Below are 19735 nucleotides of genomic sequence, written 5' to 3' on the forward strand. Positions count from 1 at the left end.
CCTGGCGTAAAGCTTTGTTTGAACACTTAGGGCAGAGGAAACTTGACAAGGTTAGAGGCATGGTGGATCTCAATTCGATACAGTTTGAGAGATTTTTCCAAGGGCTGAAGTCTAGAAAATTCAAAGAGGGTTGGTTTTTGGGGTTTTTTTTAGCATACCTCTTTCTCCACCTTGTCTATTAGACCTCAAAGAATTTAGCGGTCTTCTGGAACCTCAATGTCTACTGCAATCTCTCATGTAATGCAAATAAATTACCTCCCTATAAACTAATTTTATTTTGCATTTTCATTTCAGATAGTCAGAACAGAATTTTAATGCTCATATTTAAAACCAAGAGAAAAAAATGTATGTTGCTTTATTCAAGTAACCCACCCATTAAAGAGATTAAATGCTGTGCTGACACCAACAACGAAAATCTATGAGAGTACATAATACACAACCAGATTGCTCAAATCACTAACATCTCAATAGCAAACAACCTTCTCCTAGGGATACCACAGTCCCTTAGATGCTTTACTGTAATGTATAGCATAATTTATCAAGTATAATTTATCAGCCTTTTGTTTTTACATTTAATTTAAAAAACAGCTGCTCCTTCTTTTACATTAATATAGACATAAGGAAGCACTTGTTCTTTGGAGATTATTCCTAAATGCAAATCCTGAGGAGGCTTCTCTTTAGTTAATTTAGTTCCCTGTCTACATCACGTGCCAGGAGTATTACTTATTTTACCGCAGAAAGCAAATTAAGAAGTAATACTTATTTCTGAATCGAGCATTATTTTCAGAACTGTCTCAATAGTTTTACGATCCACTATATCTGAAAGACCAAATATTAAAGCAGTACTAATGTCAAGTCGATTTAAATAAATGTATTTCCCCCAAAGAGAAGATATTTTCCTTTTTTTTTTTCTTAATTTGCTCAGTAGCAAACTTATACTGCAAAAAGCGTTGCTAACTCAGTATCATTATCTCTTAAAAATAACGACCAACAGTGTCCTTGTACATAACAATGTTTTACATGTCACAGCACAAAAAGCAGACAACAAATTAGCACAGAGAAGAAATTTATCTCACTGAACAGAACTGCACATATCTCATCAGAGTAGGGAGCTTTAATAAACAACTACAGCAAGGCAACAGTTTATGTCTGTGAACTCAGAAACAGTTTTAAAAAATGTGCGTAATAACAAGCATTGTTTACTTACAGTGTGTGACTCCAGCCAGGGTTTGGTAGAAGGTAGGGGTATCACTATCATCAGTGAGTGTCACATATACACCTCCAGACAGCAGCCAACGGGAAAACGTGAAAGCGTCTTTGTTGTGCAATAGCCAAACCCTGAACTTCTCATAGTTTACCTTTTCACCCTGTAAGAAAAATAAGAACATGTGAGCTGTTTTTCTTTGCTTTCTCAGTACCAGTAAACAGGAACCATCCAGCTGTATGAACAATAATTGGGACAATGTCCTATAAAAATAAGTACTACAATAATTTTTTTCTTTGGAGCCATGCCTGTTTTTCCATTTCATTCTGAAATACAGCACTGGGAGGGAAATTAGACTCCTCAGCTCTCTCTGCATTTCAACCACCTACTCAATGTGTCCTTTGGAAAGTCATTTACTCTGAACCTCAGGTTAAAGGGATTAGAAGAAAAATGGTTACTTACAGCTCAAAATAACAGAGGTTATTTTTATGAATTTAAATTTATTATGATAGATAAAAGCTCCTATGTGCCAAGTAACAGGTGCTATAAAATCATAAACATTCTGTTATATCTGCGCAACTATACAAACACTTAACACAGAGAAATTAGATTTGTGAATAACTAATAATATGATTAATCACTGCAGTAGCACGTCTATTTTTTGCCTCTATTGACCAAAATCCACTCTGGAACATACATGTAAACATGAATGTCAATTCATACTATCTCCTAACTCAGTCCTCTTGCTGGATGTCTTACGGAACTGCCTGTTCAGGAATACATAAAAACTATAGATTCACAGAGTTTAAATGCTGGAGAGGCTGTTTAAACCATTTAGTTGAATGGTTTCCAAGCTGTGGCCATGAAACCATGAGATCAGCAGACTAATTTCTACAGGACCTACAAAACTAACTAAAATCCAAGCAAACCTATTATCAGTAGACAAACTCATTATATGGAGATCCTAATCTCCATGAGACATAAACAGGGGTCTGCAAAATGAAAGAGGTTTCAAGTCATTGATTATTTAAACTTCCCTAATATCACAGACCATTAAACTTCGCTGAATTACATCTCTACAGAATCCAACAGTTTGCATTTGGCCACGGACTATCTGCAACTGCCAACTACAGAAAACTGAAAATCCACTACTTCCTTTGCCAGTTTGCTCAAATGGTTAATCACCATCGCTGCTAAAACGTTTGCTTCATATTCCAATTGTAACGGATCACTTCAGATCATGCCTCTTTTTCCTAGACTAAAGAGCGTTACATTTTTCTTGAACAAATAAATGCAGAAATACCCCAATACTTACAGCTACTATCATAGACTTCCACATGGTTATAATTCAAGGAAGTCAAGATGCTACACTGCTATTCCATCACCAGTTTAACCCGTACAGATCCACACTACTGACTGATAGCATGGTCCTAAACTTCCTCTTACCAGACGCTGTTTCTGATCCTTCATCCCTTCTCTTTTGTGACAGCAATCACATTAGTGCAGTCATGTGGCAAAACAGATCTAGCTGAAAAATAACTTATAGGATTAGAAGCTACAGAAAAAGGGCTTACTTCTCAGCCAGATCAGTTTCCCAATCCAGTTCATCAAGGCATCATATAAATACTTGGGCCAGCACAAAGTTAGGAGAATGACAGTCAGGAAAAGGGAAACTCAACAACATGGACTTTGCAGGACTTAACCCATTATGGAACCGCTTGCTTAAGCAAAAAAAACCCAAAAAAACAAACCAAAACCAAACAACCCTCTACTGCCAAATTAATAGAGAAGAAAAAAGCAGCCCACAATTTTTTATTTTTTTTTTATTTCTCTAACAGTTCGGATCAGAGACAAGATCATTTTCTTACTACCTGTTCCACGCTACTTTCCCTTTACTTTTTGCACTGCTTTCTGTAAACGCAGCAAGAGCTGTGTCACGTTTCACTAAGACTTTGCATCGCTCCAATTGATTAGAGCAAGGACAAAGAAGAAGAGGGACTGGAAAACTTTGGACGGAGGAAAAGGCATTTGAAGCAAGTAATGTTTACAGCTGAGCCATGATGGAACTTGAGCAACTAGAGCAATACACGTATCACTGAATTTGTTTCCTGTATTTCAGAAACAAGAGTGAGGAAAACTCAAGATGCATTTTAAAGCTAGTATTTCTAGATGAGTACATGCAATAATTCTGAAGAACAGGAGTACCTATAAACATCATCCTTGAAAGCATAAACTCATCTGCCATACGGCAGGAAGGAAGGCCCACAGCAGGAACATTAAACTTTCTCACTCTCCAGCAATGACCTAGTATGATTAACAGGCCAGTAAATCCTGCTGAGTGGGTTATTACACTATTTTCATTTTAAAAGAAAAATCAATATACAGCATTTTCTTGAACAGGAAAATGGTATGAAGCCAGATTGATACTTCTCTTCGTGCAAGACTTCATAAAGTATTTCTGGATTTCTTGGACAGTGTGCAATTAACTTTTAGGGTATAATTCATCACACCGTACTGATGGGAAATTATAAATAGGAAATACTGAAGTGGGTCAGCTCCAGAAACTGGACTGCAGTATACATATGATTTATGATTCCAGCCAAGAATGAAGAATGTAATCATTGCCTACAAAGCCAACATGACACCACTGCCAGATTAAATGAGTCTGCCTCAGCCAATGCCTATAACCAAAGTTACCTTCAATACAGCACAATAAAATTTAAGGTAATGAAGTAATCTGATATTCACAAATAAAGCTTCTAGTCAACCAGTTTTTTAGTGGAATGTATAATGATGACTAGATTTTGCCGATCTGTAGTCCTCTGATAACAAATGAAGCAACGAAAGCACAAAAACCTGACAATTGATCAGGATCACTAGTGCCAAAGAAATATCTGTGAATATTTAAAATTAACAATAGCCTGTTTTAGAGGACTTCAGCAAACTTCATAAACATTACATCTCTCAAACAACCTAAAGCATAAATAAATGTTGTAGCTCCTAGCAGGCACAGTGAGACAAAAGTAATACTATAAAACTACTACTTTTAAGCAACCACTGCTGGCAGGCATTTTTAAATCCAGGATGCAGACTTCCCTTCCCCTCTCAGATCTGTATTCTAGATTTCTTCCCCAATCACAGTAAAATGTCCACACTAATGAAAAAAATTCCACTAACAATAGTAGTAGTTAAATTTACTTGGTAACATGATTACCCTTGGGAAATGATACCTTTCAAACTAGCACAGTAAGTAAAGCAGCATGGAAGATGCCTACATTTATATACCAAGCTGCAATTCACATCAATACAAATTAATGTAATATTACAACATAAGAAGCTATGAGCTTTTACCCAATTTAAACAAGGTCCATTTGTTCCCATACATGCACAAGCATGTATGTCAGAGAAAAACAAACTACCCAATGTAATTTTCACTTTTTTGTAAATACAAGAGGATAAAACCTGTAGGAAATACCTCAGAGAAACATTTCTTGAGTGACTCTGGGACTTTTCCATCAACCACATGCAGCATCTTCTCCATCTCTTCACGGACAACATAACTCCCAGATTCATTAGAAAAGAGACTGAAAATGTCTGAGGAAGTAGAGAAATGTTTAAGCAAATATGGTGGTTACATATTTTAATTATTAAGTTCACAACTGGCTGAGAATGCCAAAAGCTGTGCAACAACTAAAGGACTAAAAACTTAGATTAATTCAATTTCAATATAGCTCAAAAGGTTTAGGTCAAGAAGTATCTCCTTTTTCTTTTACCATTGTCCACTAATCAAAAGGAAAATAAATACTATCAAGTCAGATTAACAACGAAGACAAAACAACAGAAGTCAGTAGGCAGATGCTTTCATTTGTTTTGAAAAATATCAATGCCGTCCTCCTTCCTCTGCCCACATACAGTGATCAACAGTCTTTCTGTAGGATCCTAACATTTACATTCATGATGACTTATCAAATATTTCATTTTGGTGAGTACAGAAAACAAAAACGCACTGAATTTCAAAATACACAGCTAAAAAAGTCTAAAAATATACTGTCTTTACTGGCAAATGTATGCCCTGGTTACATATAAAAGTAGGGACTTAGTATACCACAATTTATGCTTGCTTTACATAAGTGTATTATACACTCACTCTCCACTAGCCTGTTGTTACTGTTCTAAGTTACATTACTTACATTTTGCTTTCTCTTCCTCTCTGCCTCTTGTAAGTAGAACTAATCCAACTATCAAGTTATTGAAGTGCAGCCCTTTGGATATTCCTCCGAATGAACAGTAGATAACCTAGAATAATAAAACAGAGAAGTTAACCAAAAAGTTAACAGGGCAAACAGGGATGTCAGAACTAAATGCAGCAACTTATACTAGGGCTCCTTCTTATGTAGTTTTTAGGCTAGTCATCTCCCATTCAGCTAAACACACTGCTGATTTTAATTCTGTTAACTTTCATAGCTCTTCCAGTATCTATAAAACAGCCTTTCCAGGGGCTTTTATTTAGCGAAATGCAGGTACTTTTCCTGAAGAGCAATATTAAAAAAAAAAAAAAAAAAAAAAAAAAAAAAAGCTAGAATCCTCCAATGAAGACAGCTTCTTGCTTGCTCACTGGTGCTATCTCCTCAGTCTTATCAAGGTAATGAAGATGAAATCTCCTCCAGACTGGGCTTTGATAGTCTCAAAGCCATCAAGAGGTTGTTGGAGCATCAAGTGTTTCATTGCCCCAATCATGGGAGATACACTTCCAGTAAGCCACCAAAACCTGCTGCTTTGAAATGTTGTGACAAAAAAAAAAAACCAACCACCTTCCATCAGCAATACCTTAACTATCTTATCACTGCAACTGTTGCTAGAATGACCATTCCAGTTTAGTATCCTGCTCTAACAATAGTATTTAAATCTTGCTTCCAACAGAAAGCAATAGAAATCAAGACTTCTGTTTGGAAGTTACTCGAAGATCCACAGAGCCGCCACCAGGAACAACGCTGTCAATGGAAGGGCTGAAGCATTTACCTTTCACATGAAAAGTCTGTACACAGCAGCTTAACTTACTGAACAGCATCTTAACAGTGATTCAATACTGATACATGAGATATGAAGGAAGTCAGTCATTTTAGGACAAACAGCAACTACTTTTAGTAAACAAGAATTACCAATTCGCTTATTGCAATGTACTACTTCACCTTGCCTCTACTACTACAAAGCACAAATTAACATATGTATGCTATACTGCACTTCAAACATGGACTCCTCCTGTAATCCCAAATCTATTCCTACAAGCACCAGTACTTTATCAGTATCACAAGACAGAAATCTGCATTAGGTAATAGAACTTAAAGCAGTCAGAACTTATCAATTATTCTTACATACAAGAATTATTTCAGTGTCTATGTCTTACAATTTGATTTCTTATAGATATCACACCGTACATCTAACCATAAAGAGAAAGTATTAAGTCTAGCTGATGGGGAATTATTAATGTGAAAGACCAGAACAAAGTGATTTGTCACTGATCATGGTTTGGACAGTAGGCTTATTTGCGGAACTTGTTTTTTAAATATAACTTTTTCAGAGGGAAAGATAAAGGAACAGAGATCAACTTCTATTAAGAAAAGTATTGTGCACATTTTAAACAGTATTTTCTTTACTTGCATCTGAATTACATTCTGAATAAACAATATTAAAACCAGGATGCGTACATGTAGTTACGTACTGCTTTTTCATTTTTCTCCAGTAAAGTATTTTCTTTATATGAGAATTTAGCCAAATAGCAATAGCAGACTTCAGAGGTCAGCAGAGCTTCATAATTAATGTGGACAGATTCACTATTTTGTGTATTACCCACAAAGCAGAGTGAATCATTAGTAAACCATGGGATGAAACCCACAGATCTTAAGTGCAACACCTGTATGCCTTCCCCCTGCCTTTTGTTTGTTTTTAAACATAGGAACTACAACAGACAATTCTAAACAAGTAAAGCACCACTTTTTTTGACCTTCTAAGCTCTGTTTAGGTTTTTTTTTTTCCCCCTTTGAAACTACAAATGCTTGCATAACACATTTTAGCCTTTTTTGCAAGCCTACCAAAGAAGCCATGACACCTTGAGGCCCACAGACAAAAATCCACCAATCTACAGAATTAAAACACTTTTAAATTTTTTTAAACTTCCACCATAACCATCAGGAAGCATTTACACTTAGAGATGACTAGAGAACAACAGCGAGAAATGGTATGTGCAGTTGGAGTGACACTTGTCCTCTACACCATCAGCAGTTCTGGAAAAAACGTGTCACTAACATTATCTTAAGCGTGTGAAATCCTGTGAATCTAGCCAACAAGTTAAAGTTTTAAACACATCAAAATAATCTACTTTTAAACCACGATAAAACAAAATCACTACAGGGATGTACAAATTCTCATATTAATTAGGACTTCAGTTTTTAAGTATAAAGGTTGTTACAGCACAAAATCTACCACTGTATGAGGACCTGCCACAAATAGCAGAATTAGGATCATAAACCTAGTGGATGTATCCAGTGAACACTCTAGTATAATAAATTTATGTTTGAAAAACCACAGTAATAATTCTAAATCAGATTTTAAAAAATAAATCAAAACTCCATTTAAGTCCGATTAGAATTTTTCCTGTCTCTTCGCAGACACGTGCAGCCTACATTTAATTACTTTTTTAAAGTACTTTCCATCTTCTGCCTCTCTTAAACGCTGTAGTTTCATTGCTGGCTTAAACCAGTGCTAGCCATTCGCCTGCCCCCAACAACTCATTCCCACCCACGCACCACTTCCAACAACTATGCCAAAACAAGCATTCATGCAGCAGGACTATGAATGAAATCAGGGAACCAACTTGGGTTTGAATTAACCATTTTTGTTATCAGGTTTCATTAATCCAGCTCAAAGTGGATGACCTCAGGGTGAGAATAAGTAGCCAGGATTAAGCTGACTGTGAAACTGGTATAAAATAACTACATAAATGACATTTCAAATATTACAAGAGACCTACACGCTACCGTAACCATGTAGGACATTCAGTGTAATCAAGTGCAGTCTATTATCAGTTGTGCCCTTCAAAGGAGTCAGACAGCACGACATTACAAGGGAGCAGAATAAGGAGGAAACCAATTCTCAACAGGCTGAAGTCCCTTTGCAAAATGCGAGTGCCATGTCTCCCAAAGTAAGATTGAAAATAAGTTACCATCTCACTGATGCAGGTCTATATGCCAGGAAACTGTTTACCAAAGAACTGGCAGCCGTCAACATTTGTTACTCTAACTGTAAGCTAAGAAATCAGTACAGTACTTTGAAAGAATTTGCGCCTTTTACGTTGATAAAGCAAGATGTAACAAAACTTGTTGTCAAAAGACTTATTTGCTTTAAAACAAACGGCTCAACACCGGAAACAGACATGAGAGAAAATAAAATCTTGCTGCATTATTAAAAAGACCAGCTTTTGAGGTCATCTGCTGACCACTATGTGTTATTAACAAAAGAAAATTTAGCTTCCTTCGTAGTTTAATCACTTACAATAATGTTTCATAATAAATTACTTGTAAATCACAAAGTGACAGTAATCTGACACTTTTCAGAGACAGTTCTGAGTAAAGATGGAAACAAACTGACAGCAGTTAAAGGAAGCCTCTGTGAACAGGTGCAATAATATCACTGTGAGGCTTTGAACCTGTAGTTTTTCCTATTAAAAAAAGGCAGAAGAATCAGCTGAAAGTTCCCAATGAGTATATTATATGCCTATTAACTTCCACATTTGCAGAGCCTGGCACATCTCTCCTTGGAGTCTCTCGAGGATAATGGTGTGGGGCTCAAAAATTGAGCTTCAGAAACGTCTAATGACAAAGCTCAGACAGATCTGTATCCTCAAGTACCTCAGCCTAAATGAGCTGGCATTCTAAAAGAAGTTCACAAGGTTAGGTGGAACAAGCAGAAAGTTACTGGACCCAGAAATGCCTCTTTCTATCCCCTCTTTCCCCTCCAGTAACAGCAATCACAGGGCTGCAGCCAAAATCCTCAAGCACAAGTAAAGGGTGGAAGAAGAGAGCTGAATACCAGAGCCACGTGAATAAGTCACTGCTCTTACTATCTCTGGCGTGGTTTCCATCTCAAGTGAAAATTAAGCCAGGACTGGGAGAGACAAAACAAAACCAGCCACGGGCCTGTCAAGGGCACTGGGTAGATCTGGCTAAGCCACACGGTGCTGTAGTGGCAAAAAGAAGAAAAGGAAATACCTAACACAGGCTAGCTACGTTAGATTTACTAGTGCAACTGCCCTTTACTCTTTGTGTATAACAGGGTGTGGAAAATCTACCACTGTTGCCTTTCCAACAGTAGGCAGCAGACTAGCAGAATTCATTTGCAGAATGGGTTCTAGACGACCTCCGAAGAAGCACTGGGCAACAAGGCAGTAAAAAAATTCTAAAATTTTGTTCACACCTCTGTCACAGTTATGACCAGACATAACGCTGAAGCAGACAGTTTCCCTGAAGACACTTACCTCAATATAGTTCTGTGTGTTACCTTCAGTAAATCCTCTCCTTGTCCACCCATCAAGCTATCACTTTTCATTTGCTATCCACTTAAGACTATTAAAAGATGTCTGAAGGCAAGTCAATGTAAATGAGGCCAATAATACAGAAAAATCTAATTCTATAGAAAGCATTATGTAGAACCTGCAGTTTCATTCCACTATAAGACACAGCGCTACCCAAATACATTAACTTCCCACAGGGTGCTCAGATCATCCATCCTCTTCTATTACTGAAACTTAATCCATTTACAAATGCTTGAAGGGCTAAATTACTAAAACTATATTTGTGCTCTATTTGGACACAATAACTGTATATGCTTCATGGACAATGTCGTGGCAGAGATGTGAATTCCACACTTTCTACGTCTAATCATTCTGATTTCACAAGATGCCTTCAAGGCTATGCTGCATATGTAAGCAATTTACCTTTATGTTACACTGGAATCATTACTTTTTTAAAAATATGCAGTTAGCTCTGCTAAACACTATAGTTTAAGTCTTAATATAGCTATTTCTGATAAAAAAAAACAACAAGAAACACAAAGAGCACAAAGAAGAGAATTCTTGCATTTCAGATTAACAGGACTTCCAAGACAAAAAATACATACATTAATAAACATATGAGAAATCACTGTTTTTCTTTCACAAATTTTAATAAAATATGATCTTTTCTTTATACTTTATTCTCCATCGCTCAAATTTAACCCTTCTGTGCTTTTAGACTTCTAAAGAATATCTATTTTATAGATTACCTCCAATAAAGCTGTCTCCTCTCTTCATCCATCTCAAAGTGTATTTCTAATTCATACCCATTTCTGAGTTTTTCAACTTCCTTCTGTTGAACTTTGTACATCTCAGTTATGTTATCAGTTGAATGCCAAATATTACATTTATATATTATTTCAACATAACACATTGACTGTTCACGATATAAACACAGAAAAGGAATTCTATGGATAATGTCCAATATAATAGAATTTAACATACGTAATTACAACCATGGGCAGCTGGGATTACTTTGAGTTTAGCTGCTTAACAATTCTTTGGGAAGAGTATATAAACACTGAATAGTTATAGAACAATATATAACAGAGATTAGTTTGCATTTCTAAGGAAGGAGCTCCATAATTTTTCACACTAATGTGCTATTTGGAAAACTTCTTCTAATAAGATGCACCATCAAAATATGATGAAATTTTGTATTTTCCAAAATTACTTAATAATGTTGCAGCTTTACTTAAAATAGCCACACCTAGACAGTATCATAGCAATTACATTTCAGAATGTAAAATTTACTATAATTGAATTGTACATAGTCATTTTCTTTTACAAAATTTAAGTCTGACATGTTATGTTTCATGGATAACTGAAGAATGTAACAATATGGTTCCTCTTCTGTTAAAAAAAAGTCTCAGTCTATACAAACAGTTCCCTTTAGGTCCATATCCCTGGCGCTGTGCCCATACACTCTAGTAAGCCTGCTGGAAGAGTAGGAGAGGATGCTCAAGGCATTCTTTTGGCTCCTTTCTAAATGTCCTGGATTCTTTCCTGATTTTATCCTTATGACCCCTCTTCTCAGTCCTTGACAAATCTGTTTTCTTGTTCTTTTAGCAGCCCCCTCAACGTGTCCTTCGTGTCTCTGTTAGCATCATCCCTCTTCTCTTTGCATTACTTGGACTGCAGCTTGTTAACCAATTAGTCACATTTAGAGAAAAAGATGCACTGCACTTAACTACTTAGTAAGTATCACACAATGCTGTGTATAAACTGTCTCACAATCATAATATATGTAGATATATATAAAAAGTATAATCTAATTAGTCATTGAAATGACTGCACGGGCCAAGGTTAGGAGGTCCTTTCTCAACATTCTTCCCTTCCTCAATCTAAAATACAAAGCTACTAAAAAAAGCTTTCTTGAAATATTATCAGCATTCCATCCTTTCACCTCCTCTGAACGATACTTCTTCTATCAAGGTGCCCACAAGTGCATATGGTAATTGCATTACTTCCTTAGCTTTAAAAATAAATGCTGTGTTCATACATCTCACCTCTTCACCAGCTTTCCCACAGTTAAAACAACGTAAAGCACTTCTGTTAATTTCATTTAATTAATATCTTCAACTCCATTTTTCCAAGAGATCCTTTCAGGAAATTACTGTCCCAGACATTTTAAAAATGTTTCACGTGTATGACAATCATGCAAATTGTTTGACCAAAGTTCCACTAGCTTCAGTTCTCTATGTCCCTGCTGTAAAACTCTGTGTTTTTCACTTAATGAATTCCTGAAGGTCTATCGCTACTCAGATATGAAAAACTACTATTCAAAACATGCAGAGAAGACAGCCCAGCAATTTGAGGCTCAAAATGATCGATTTGAATGATTGAAAAGCTGAAAACTCACAAGGCTTTAAGATGCCTAATGACTTTGCCTGCCTTTCCACACCCTGAAGCCAGGAATTACAAAGCATTCCTTTATAGTATGAGCAGAATTAAATCCAAATTTTGTCCAAATTTACAGTATTCAAGCTCACAGATATGACTACTGCATTGCCTGAATATGAATACTAGAAGTACACAGTAATTTGTACTAGAATTTTGAGATGTTGATGTGCCAGTTTTGATGAGATGACATCAAAAAACAATTATGATTCTTCCATTAATTTTGGTTCGCCAGTTGAAAACCAAGAACTGCAGTATAACCGTAATAAATGTTAACAAAAAAAATCACCACCGAAACTGTGTCTTTAAGGACAGATTTTTAAAAAATAAAATAGAAGGTAGCCAGCAGACATTTTAAAACCTGGAGTCTCTTTTTGTGACCAAAAGTTTACTTCATCCAAATCCGTAATTTAATCCTTAATACTGGCATAAAAGGGATAAAAAGGTACAAGTTAACTCATAATGTAAAATTTTCAACATTTTATATTTCAAACCAATCTTATACAGTGTAGGGTACATTTTTTTGTTTAACCTTATGAGCTATTAACAGTCAAAGCATCTAGACAACGTATACAGACATTAATACTAAGACATGCTTTAAGCTATGGGCAAATCATATAGTTTCTTGTAATTTGATAGTGCTAACACACATTGCATTTTTTCCTGTTAAGCGCTTGAATACCCACATAAAAATCAAACTGTTAACTGTATTACAGAAGCAAGTAATATCATACTCTTTCTTGGTCAACACTTAGGAAAAACAGAAAAAAACAGCGGCGAAAAGATTAGGCTTTGAAAAAACGTAACACTACCACAGTGTTAAACCTTTTGCAACGCACACTTCACTACTCACATAATCTAAATAAAACTGGAAGACTTGTACACTGCCTGTGAGGTCAATAACACTGAAGACACCAGAAATAGAAGCTGTGATTAGAAATGACATGGAGCAAGATATCATTTGAAAGGTCTGGCTAATCTTATTCTTCTCTGCAAACAATATTTTAATTTCTCTCTCGAGACAGGGTAACACTATGAAAGAAAATAATATTTTTAAACACGCATGTGTGCAGCATGGTATTACTATTTTTTTAGATATACACACAATATTTATATCCATGTAACGTATTTTGCTTCTGGCTATTTTTCAGTTAATTTATACATTTATTATACGTATAAATTATTTTAAAGAGCTTGTAAAGATTAATCTTCAATTCAGTAAACAAAGTAAAAGCCAACGGAATCTCAGAGAAACCAAAAGCAAGTACATGTCCAGATTAAATAAAATTCTCTGTTATAATGGCTACACATAGTGTTAAAACTTCCCAACCTTTTACTTCCCCAAATCTACATCTGGATATTCAGGTTTCCTTCAAATTCATCTACCACTTATTAGTTGGCTTGGAATCAGTAGCTCCATCAAGCAAGCACACATCACTGACAACCCATGATCCAAGTCTGGAACATTATTTTCAGATATGGAACATACATTGTGATATTGCATGAAAAATAGAAAGAAATTAAATTAGCTCGTGTATCTATATAGGCATATTTGTGTGTGCACATCTATAGGTGTACATTATCAACCGCGTATGCCTCCCCAGAAAAACAGCAAGTTCATTGATTACCTCAGCAACTTTCGGAGGGACTCCATCACCAAGAACTTCCCTGATGAAGCACTGTTGAGTCATATAATATGAGAGTCCACAAGTTCTCTTGAAAGCATCTTTCAGTCGCTTTAGCTCTATGTCTGTAACTGTGTTGAGTGAGAAGAGAGAAGAAAAAAAAACATTTGGTCAATAAAGATGTCGTAGAAATGTAATAGCTTAAGGACTCTCAAAATCTTATACACCTTATATTTACTTTTACAATAAAAAGATAGGAAAAAATTAAATGTATGATTTCACCTAATTAGTGGGAAAATCTGACTACTAGAAAATGGAGATCTAATAATCTAATCTTCCCCAAAACAGTGAAGTAGACCTAAAGTTAACATCAATGATTTCAACAGTTCATTGACTAAGTTTTCTCTGACTACAATAGCGTATTATAATTTGTTCTAAATTAAGCACCATTATTGTCACACAAAAGGAAAATAAGCTAGCTTTATGATCAATTTTACATTGCAAGTAAGCCAGAGAAATGATCTGTAACCAACAGTGGTGAATATTATTAAAAGCAGCTCCAGCAGCAACCTTCAAGCAGTTTCATCTAGAAACCAGTCTACTTTTCCGTATATATAAAAAAATATTTAATCACCACTTATATGCTCATAAGACAGTACAGTGAAGCATGACTTTAACAGGAATACTACAGATAAATTTTGGACTAAATGTAATTCTTCACCTAAGATTTTCTTGCACAGTCAAAATCTGATTGCCAACTAAAACCTGTTCAAACTTGTTCACAATCTGTAAACGTGAAAAGTTTGATGACATCCCATTTATATTTGCACATGAGCTTCCTGAAAACAGTCCTTGCTTTCAAATTGTATTACAAGCATAAAGGAACTCTCTAACAAAGTGCTTAAGAAGTGAAGTATCTTGCTGAACAAAACAAGTCCTTTACCAAAAAACAAGTTGCAGAGAATAACACACCATGACCTGGATCACATGTAAATTACCACGTAGTGCAGAAAGAACTATTTACCATCTTGAAGCCAAAAGAAACGACGCTGTACATGACATCTATTTCACTGTATTTATAGCAAGGCATTTTCCTTCCCCTGATATAACAAGCCAGACAAACAACACCAGCATGGCCAAAACCTTCTCAAGTTTTTTGTCAGCCAAAATAAAAGAGAACACTTGAGACCTTAATCCAGCACTCTCTTCTGCTACATTTCAATTAATTCATTCATCAAAAGAAAAATCACTCCTTAAAAGTAAATCACATTGAAACATTCCTCCCTAATTTAATCCTAGTCAACATTTAAACAGACTAGTAACTTCACTTAACAATGGTGTGTAAAAACAGAAATTGGGTCATGTTTCTTTTCAAATTTTATTATAGATTCTGGGTACTTTTGACCAGAAAAAAATTCAAAGGATCTAAGAAATAAACCTGAAGTGTGACCCACACAGCCCTGGTGCTACCAATTAACATGGATTTAATTATATGGTGGAAGAATGTTGGTATAATACTGTTACCTGGCTTATATGGTGTTTAAATTTCAGTATTTCATATTAACATCTGTCCATACAGTCATTTTCTTTTTTTGTGTCTTCACATGTGATGATTTAATGAATGCTCAAACACTGTTAGGCATACCAGTTGAAGTTTTCTTCCAAGATTTTTCCCTAACTTGAAACAGACTCTCAGATACAATATTTACAACCTGAAGCACATTCTCCACACTCCCCAGCTCTTCTGAATTATGGAAACAGGAAGCAAAATAAAGATTCTGCAAAGAAACTGACCCTGACACCACAGCCTTTCCTCCAAACACGTGCAAGAAATTAACTGAAGTGCTTCACATCAGAGGGATGCTTCACCTCGTCTTCTCCGCACCTCTTACGCACAACGTAACTACAGCAAATTTTCAGCCAACAGGGACAACTCCCCACCACACGTTTAATGTGTAAAAGCTTGAGATTTTTAAGGGGACATAAAAAGGGGAAGCTACTGGCTTCATTATTTTGCCAAGGTAAAGCAAACAACCTAGATCCTACACAAATCTAGCAACACTTCTTTGATGAAAATATTTTAATTTATTGTATTTTTATATGCACGAGCACAGACACACTTTTAATAAAAACAGACTGCATTGTGGTTTTTTCTGCCCCTCAGTTAATTTTTTCTGAACTTCTCACCAATCCAATCTGGTTTGTGGTCATTTGGCAAAAAAGTTTATACACAAACGAAGCGCTAGCTAACCAGATGCTTATGGCCTTACACACATTATAATGGACTTACAAGTAACCTAATTATTGCTTACTGCAAAAATAAGGTTGAAACATACACAACATATACATCCACTAACATGGCACTGTGTCATTACTGATGTTTTCAGGTTTAGCTTCCTGACTGCACAGAAAATTCAAATAATTTTCATTAAAAATTACGAAGGATTTCCCCCCTCCATTCATTTATAACTACTGATTTTGTGCCCCTTGATCCAATTCCTTACAATTTCTCCCCAGCACGGCAGCATGGCAGGGAGGAGCAAAGGAGGCTCCGTATGAACTCAGTTGTACAGCGGCACAGCGCTGCGTTCCTGCTGCACCGACAATCCCCGCAATTTCTGGGCAGAGCAGTTTTACACAACTCTAGCTACCTTCCAGCTGCTGTCACTGCAGAGCCCACTTACCGCAAAAGCACTTCTCAATAGGAACATAAGTACAGTCTCGCCGAGTTATACTTGTGCACTATTTTCTTGCTAGGATTAATTAAAAGAAATACAACAGCCCATAGCCATGTAAAACTTCCAATTACAGTTTTAATAGAAAATTTTATTTATCCAATAAATGTGAACTGACTACATGTAATAGGCTAGAACATAAAGTGATTTTAGTCAGTCAAGTACTTTCACAACCATAAAATTTACTGGCCATTCTTTATGAGATTTACCTGTATCAACAGAAATTAAAGTAATTTGTAATCTGACAACCTTAACTGCAGACCATATATTAGTACTCCAGAGATATTGTATGTATCACCTTACATCCCTAAGTGCATGAAACAAGTTATGTGTTTCTAGGAGTCACTGAAATGCAACCACCTCTCTGGTGACAAGACTGCGTAGAGCAGTATTTCTTGTGAAATATTTGGTAGAGTTGCTGTTTTGCAGTTTTGCAGGACAGAGAAGGCCCCTACTCTAAGCAAATACATCTCATTATCACGAGTAAAGACAACAAGCAGAGCGATGAAACTTAGAGCAACTGCATCTTGGGAACACACAGTACTCCCAAGAGCACTGTAGGCAGCAGTCATTGGTACTTCTTTGAGCACCTACAACTGCCAAGTGTGTGTTCAGACAGTGTTCAAGACTAGGAAAATCCCATACATACATATCTCCTGTGAAATGCAAAAGTGACTGGACTCCTACTGAAGGCAAGGAGAAGGTTGGGAAGAAGTCTTATCAACCAATACTACTAAGACCTTCAAAAACAACTGTCGGTATATCATTTAATATTAGATGAGAAGTTGATACTGCTAGTCCATGTTACATTTCAAAAACAAGTTTTATTAGCGCTACAGAACACTTTAATATTATCGTTTGCACGCAGAAACTACAAAACGGGTCACGGAATTACAGGAAAGGTGATTACTTTCATTCCTTCCCCAGGACACACGCATTAAAATGACTGATGCTGGCCATTTAAAATCATCTGCAAAGCTTTGTAAAAATAAGTTCATTATGCATTTAGATCCAGGCACATGAAAATACTACTGAAATGTGCAGAGTATAAATCAAAGATATTATCAATGTTTATTATGAGCCTGGAAGACAAATAAAATATTTGAATAAAAAAATCCCAACACCAAAGTACCAGTTACTCAACATAGAGATAGAACATGATGGCATGTTGAGAAGAAATAAGACTAAGTCTTAAACTATGAAAGCAACATTTCTAGAAGCAATAAATCTATTACTATTATAATATTAAAAATTAGAACATTCACATACCCACAAGCTACCTTTTTTTCTCTTAGTTCCACAAGTCCTACGCAGCAAGCATCGTAGACCATGGAGCTATTTTTAATCCCACCTTTGGATGCAAATGTAGTTAACAACTCTGTTTCTTACACTGACTTTAGTTCCTTCTTTATGTATATTCACTTTTTCCAAAGGCAGTCTTACCAAACACTTTCAGGAGACAGCTGTCTACAAACACCTAAGAAAAAGACCATTCACAAGCAGCTCACATCAGATGTACAAGACAGACACTACACTATCGGATGCACTGTTGCTGCATTCATAACCTGACAGTGAAAAGCAAAACAGGTTAAGACTTCCCAAAGCAAGCCTATGGTAGTCAACACCACAAAAACCATCTCCACATCGCTCCTACCAGTAACGGTGGCCCAACCTCAGAGAAAGCAATGCAATTGGAACTGCACACCTAATTCTTTAGACCTCAAGGCTACAGAAGCTAACGTTTTACTGTAAGGTTCTAATTCAAAATAATAAAACCAAGTTTCGGTAGTTAGATACTGTATTTTAATTCTTAAAAATATATCTGCCTACTTCCAAAAACCACCATGGAAACAAATGGTCCCTTCCACAAAAGGAAAAGTCACAGCCTACGTCATTCTGTCTAGGTAACTTTCCTAATACAAACCTCCTCAATGCTACCTTAGCTGGATGGTTTCCAATAAGTTAAAGACAGTTTAACAGAAGATTAGTGCTGCATCCAACTCCCCAGGGAATATTCGAGCTCCAGTTTGTTTAATAAAGTTTAAATGAAACCATGCAACCTCAGCTAAAAATGTCACCGCAACTTACAGTAATTGTAACAAACCTTCAGATCATCAAACTACCAAGGATATTTTTAGTTAAATAGTGTTACTTAAACTTAATGCTGTTTATATGGATTTATGACTCTACTATTTTTTTAAATTCACATCTGTCCAGGTAATGATTTGTATAGTGCCTTCCATAACAGTCTCATGCTGGAAACCACCCTCTCTACACTGCTTTCTCTCCATGTATTTATCACCAAGTCATCCTGGAGTTTTCCTTTTAGAATACACCTGTATCTGAAGCTCAAACTATGCAAGCCTAGATGACCAACTCTAGACTTAAACATTATTTTGCCACTCACATAAAACTGACCTGAATTTCAGAGGAGATCCCTGCCAGCCTTGCCACTGATATAAACAGGAGCTGCAGGGAATCTGTCTCAGAAAAAATAAGCTACATCTACGTAGAAACCTAATGTTAGATACCCACATTCTGGACACTAGATACAACCTTCCACCTGAAAGAGGAGGGCAGGGAACACAGCTGAAGTTACAGGCCTCCTCCTCCTTAAAACTAAGAAGAGTGTGTAAAAACAAGGTTAATTATCTGCAGCATTTACTGTCTAGTACTCAAATTCTGTATTATTTACATGTGTTCAGTCAACTACTCTTAAATTTAAAAGTCTGTTTTGTATAAAAATTGTAGTCCAAATAGGTAACATAAAACCATAATGTATGTATCTCACAGTTTCTCTTGAAGAAGCAGATACTATTCTTTCTGCTTCCCCATTCTGTAATGTTAAAGTAACATCTTTAGATGGACCTTACATTCTGTTTAACTAAACTAAGCTGGAGGAAATCAACCCTTACAGTGGAGCTTTGGCAAATTTTGCAGACACATTCTCTATTCATTTTAGAAACTTTTTTTTTTCCACATCCTGTAGCACCAATCCCATCCCCACCTTCTTGTCTTTATCTTGGAAAGTTTTAAAATGCATTGTGAGTAATGTATGGTTCAATGTACAGCACAACATCTGTCACTTCAAGACAAAGGTCATACTGAAAAGCACAGGACAACTTTACACAACAAATACCCGTGCTAAACTCAGCAAGCTGGGAAG

At 36.1% G+C, this 19735-nt stretch overlaps 1 protein-coding gene across 3 annotated transcripts in view; it reads right to left on the reverse strand.

Annotated features, from left to right (window-relative positions):
- The window catches only part of USP32 (ubiquitin specific peptidase 32), an 81265-nt gene that overhangs the window by 44897 nt on the left and 16633 nt on the right, over positions 1 to 19735 (reverse strand). For all 3 annotated transcript variants that reach the window (XM_049802379.1, XM_049802378.1, XM_049802377.1), the window contains exons 2-5: positions 13838 to 13965; positions 5395 to 5500; positions 4680 to 4798; positions 1208 to 1367 (exon numbers count right to left, since the gene is read on the reverse strand). In XM_049802379.1, coding sequence (XP_049658336.1) covers positions 1208 to 1367; positions 4680 to 4798; positions 5395 to 5500; positions 13838 to 13965 — 513 coding nt within the window. The remainder of the gene's footprint in view (positions 1 to 1207; positions 1368 to 4679; positions 4799 to 5394; positions 5501 to 13837; positions 13966 to 19735) is intronic.

The sequence above is a fragment of the Accipiter gentilis genome, chromosome 6, assembly GCF_929443795.1.
Source record: "Accipiter gentilis chromosome 6, bAccGen1.1, whole genome shotgun sequence".
NCBI classification, from domain to species: domain Eukaryota; kingdom Metazoa; phylum Chordata; class Aves; order Accipitriformes; family Accipitridae; genus Astur; species Astur gentilis.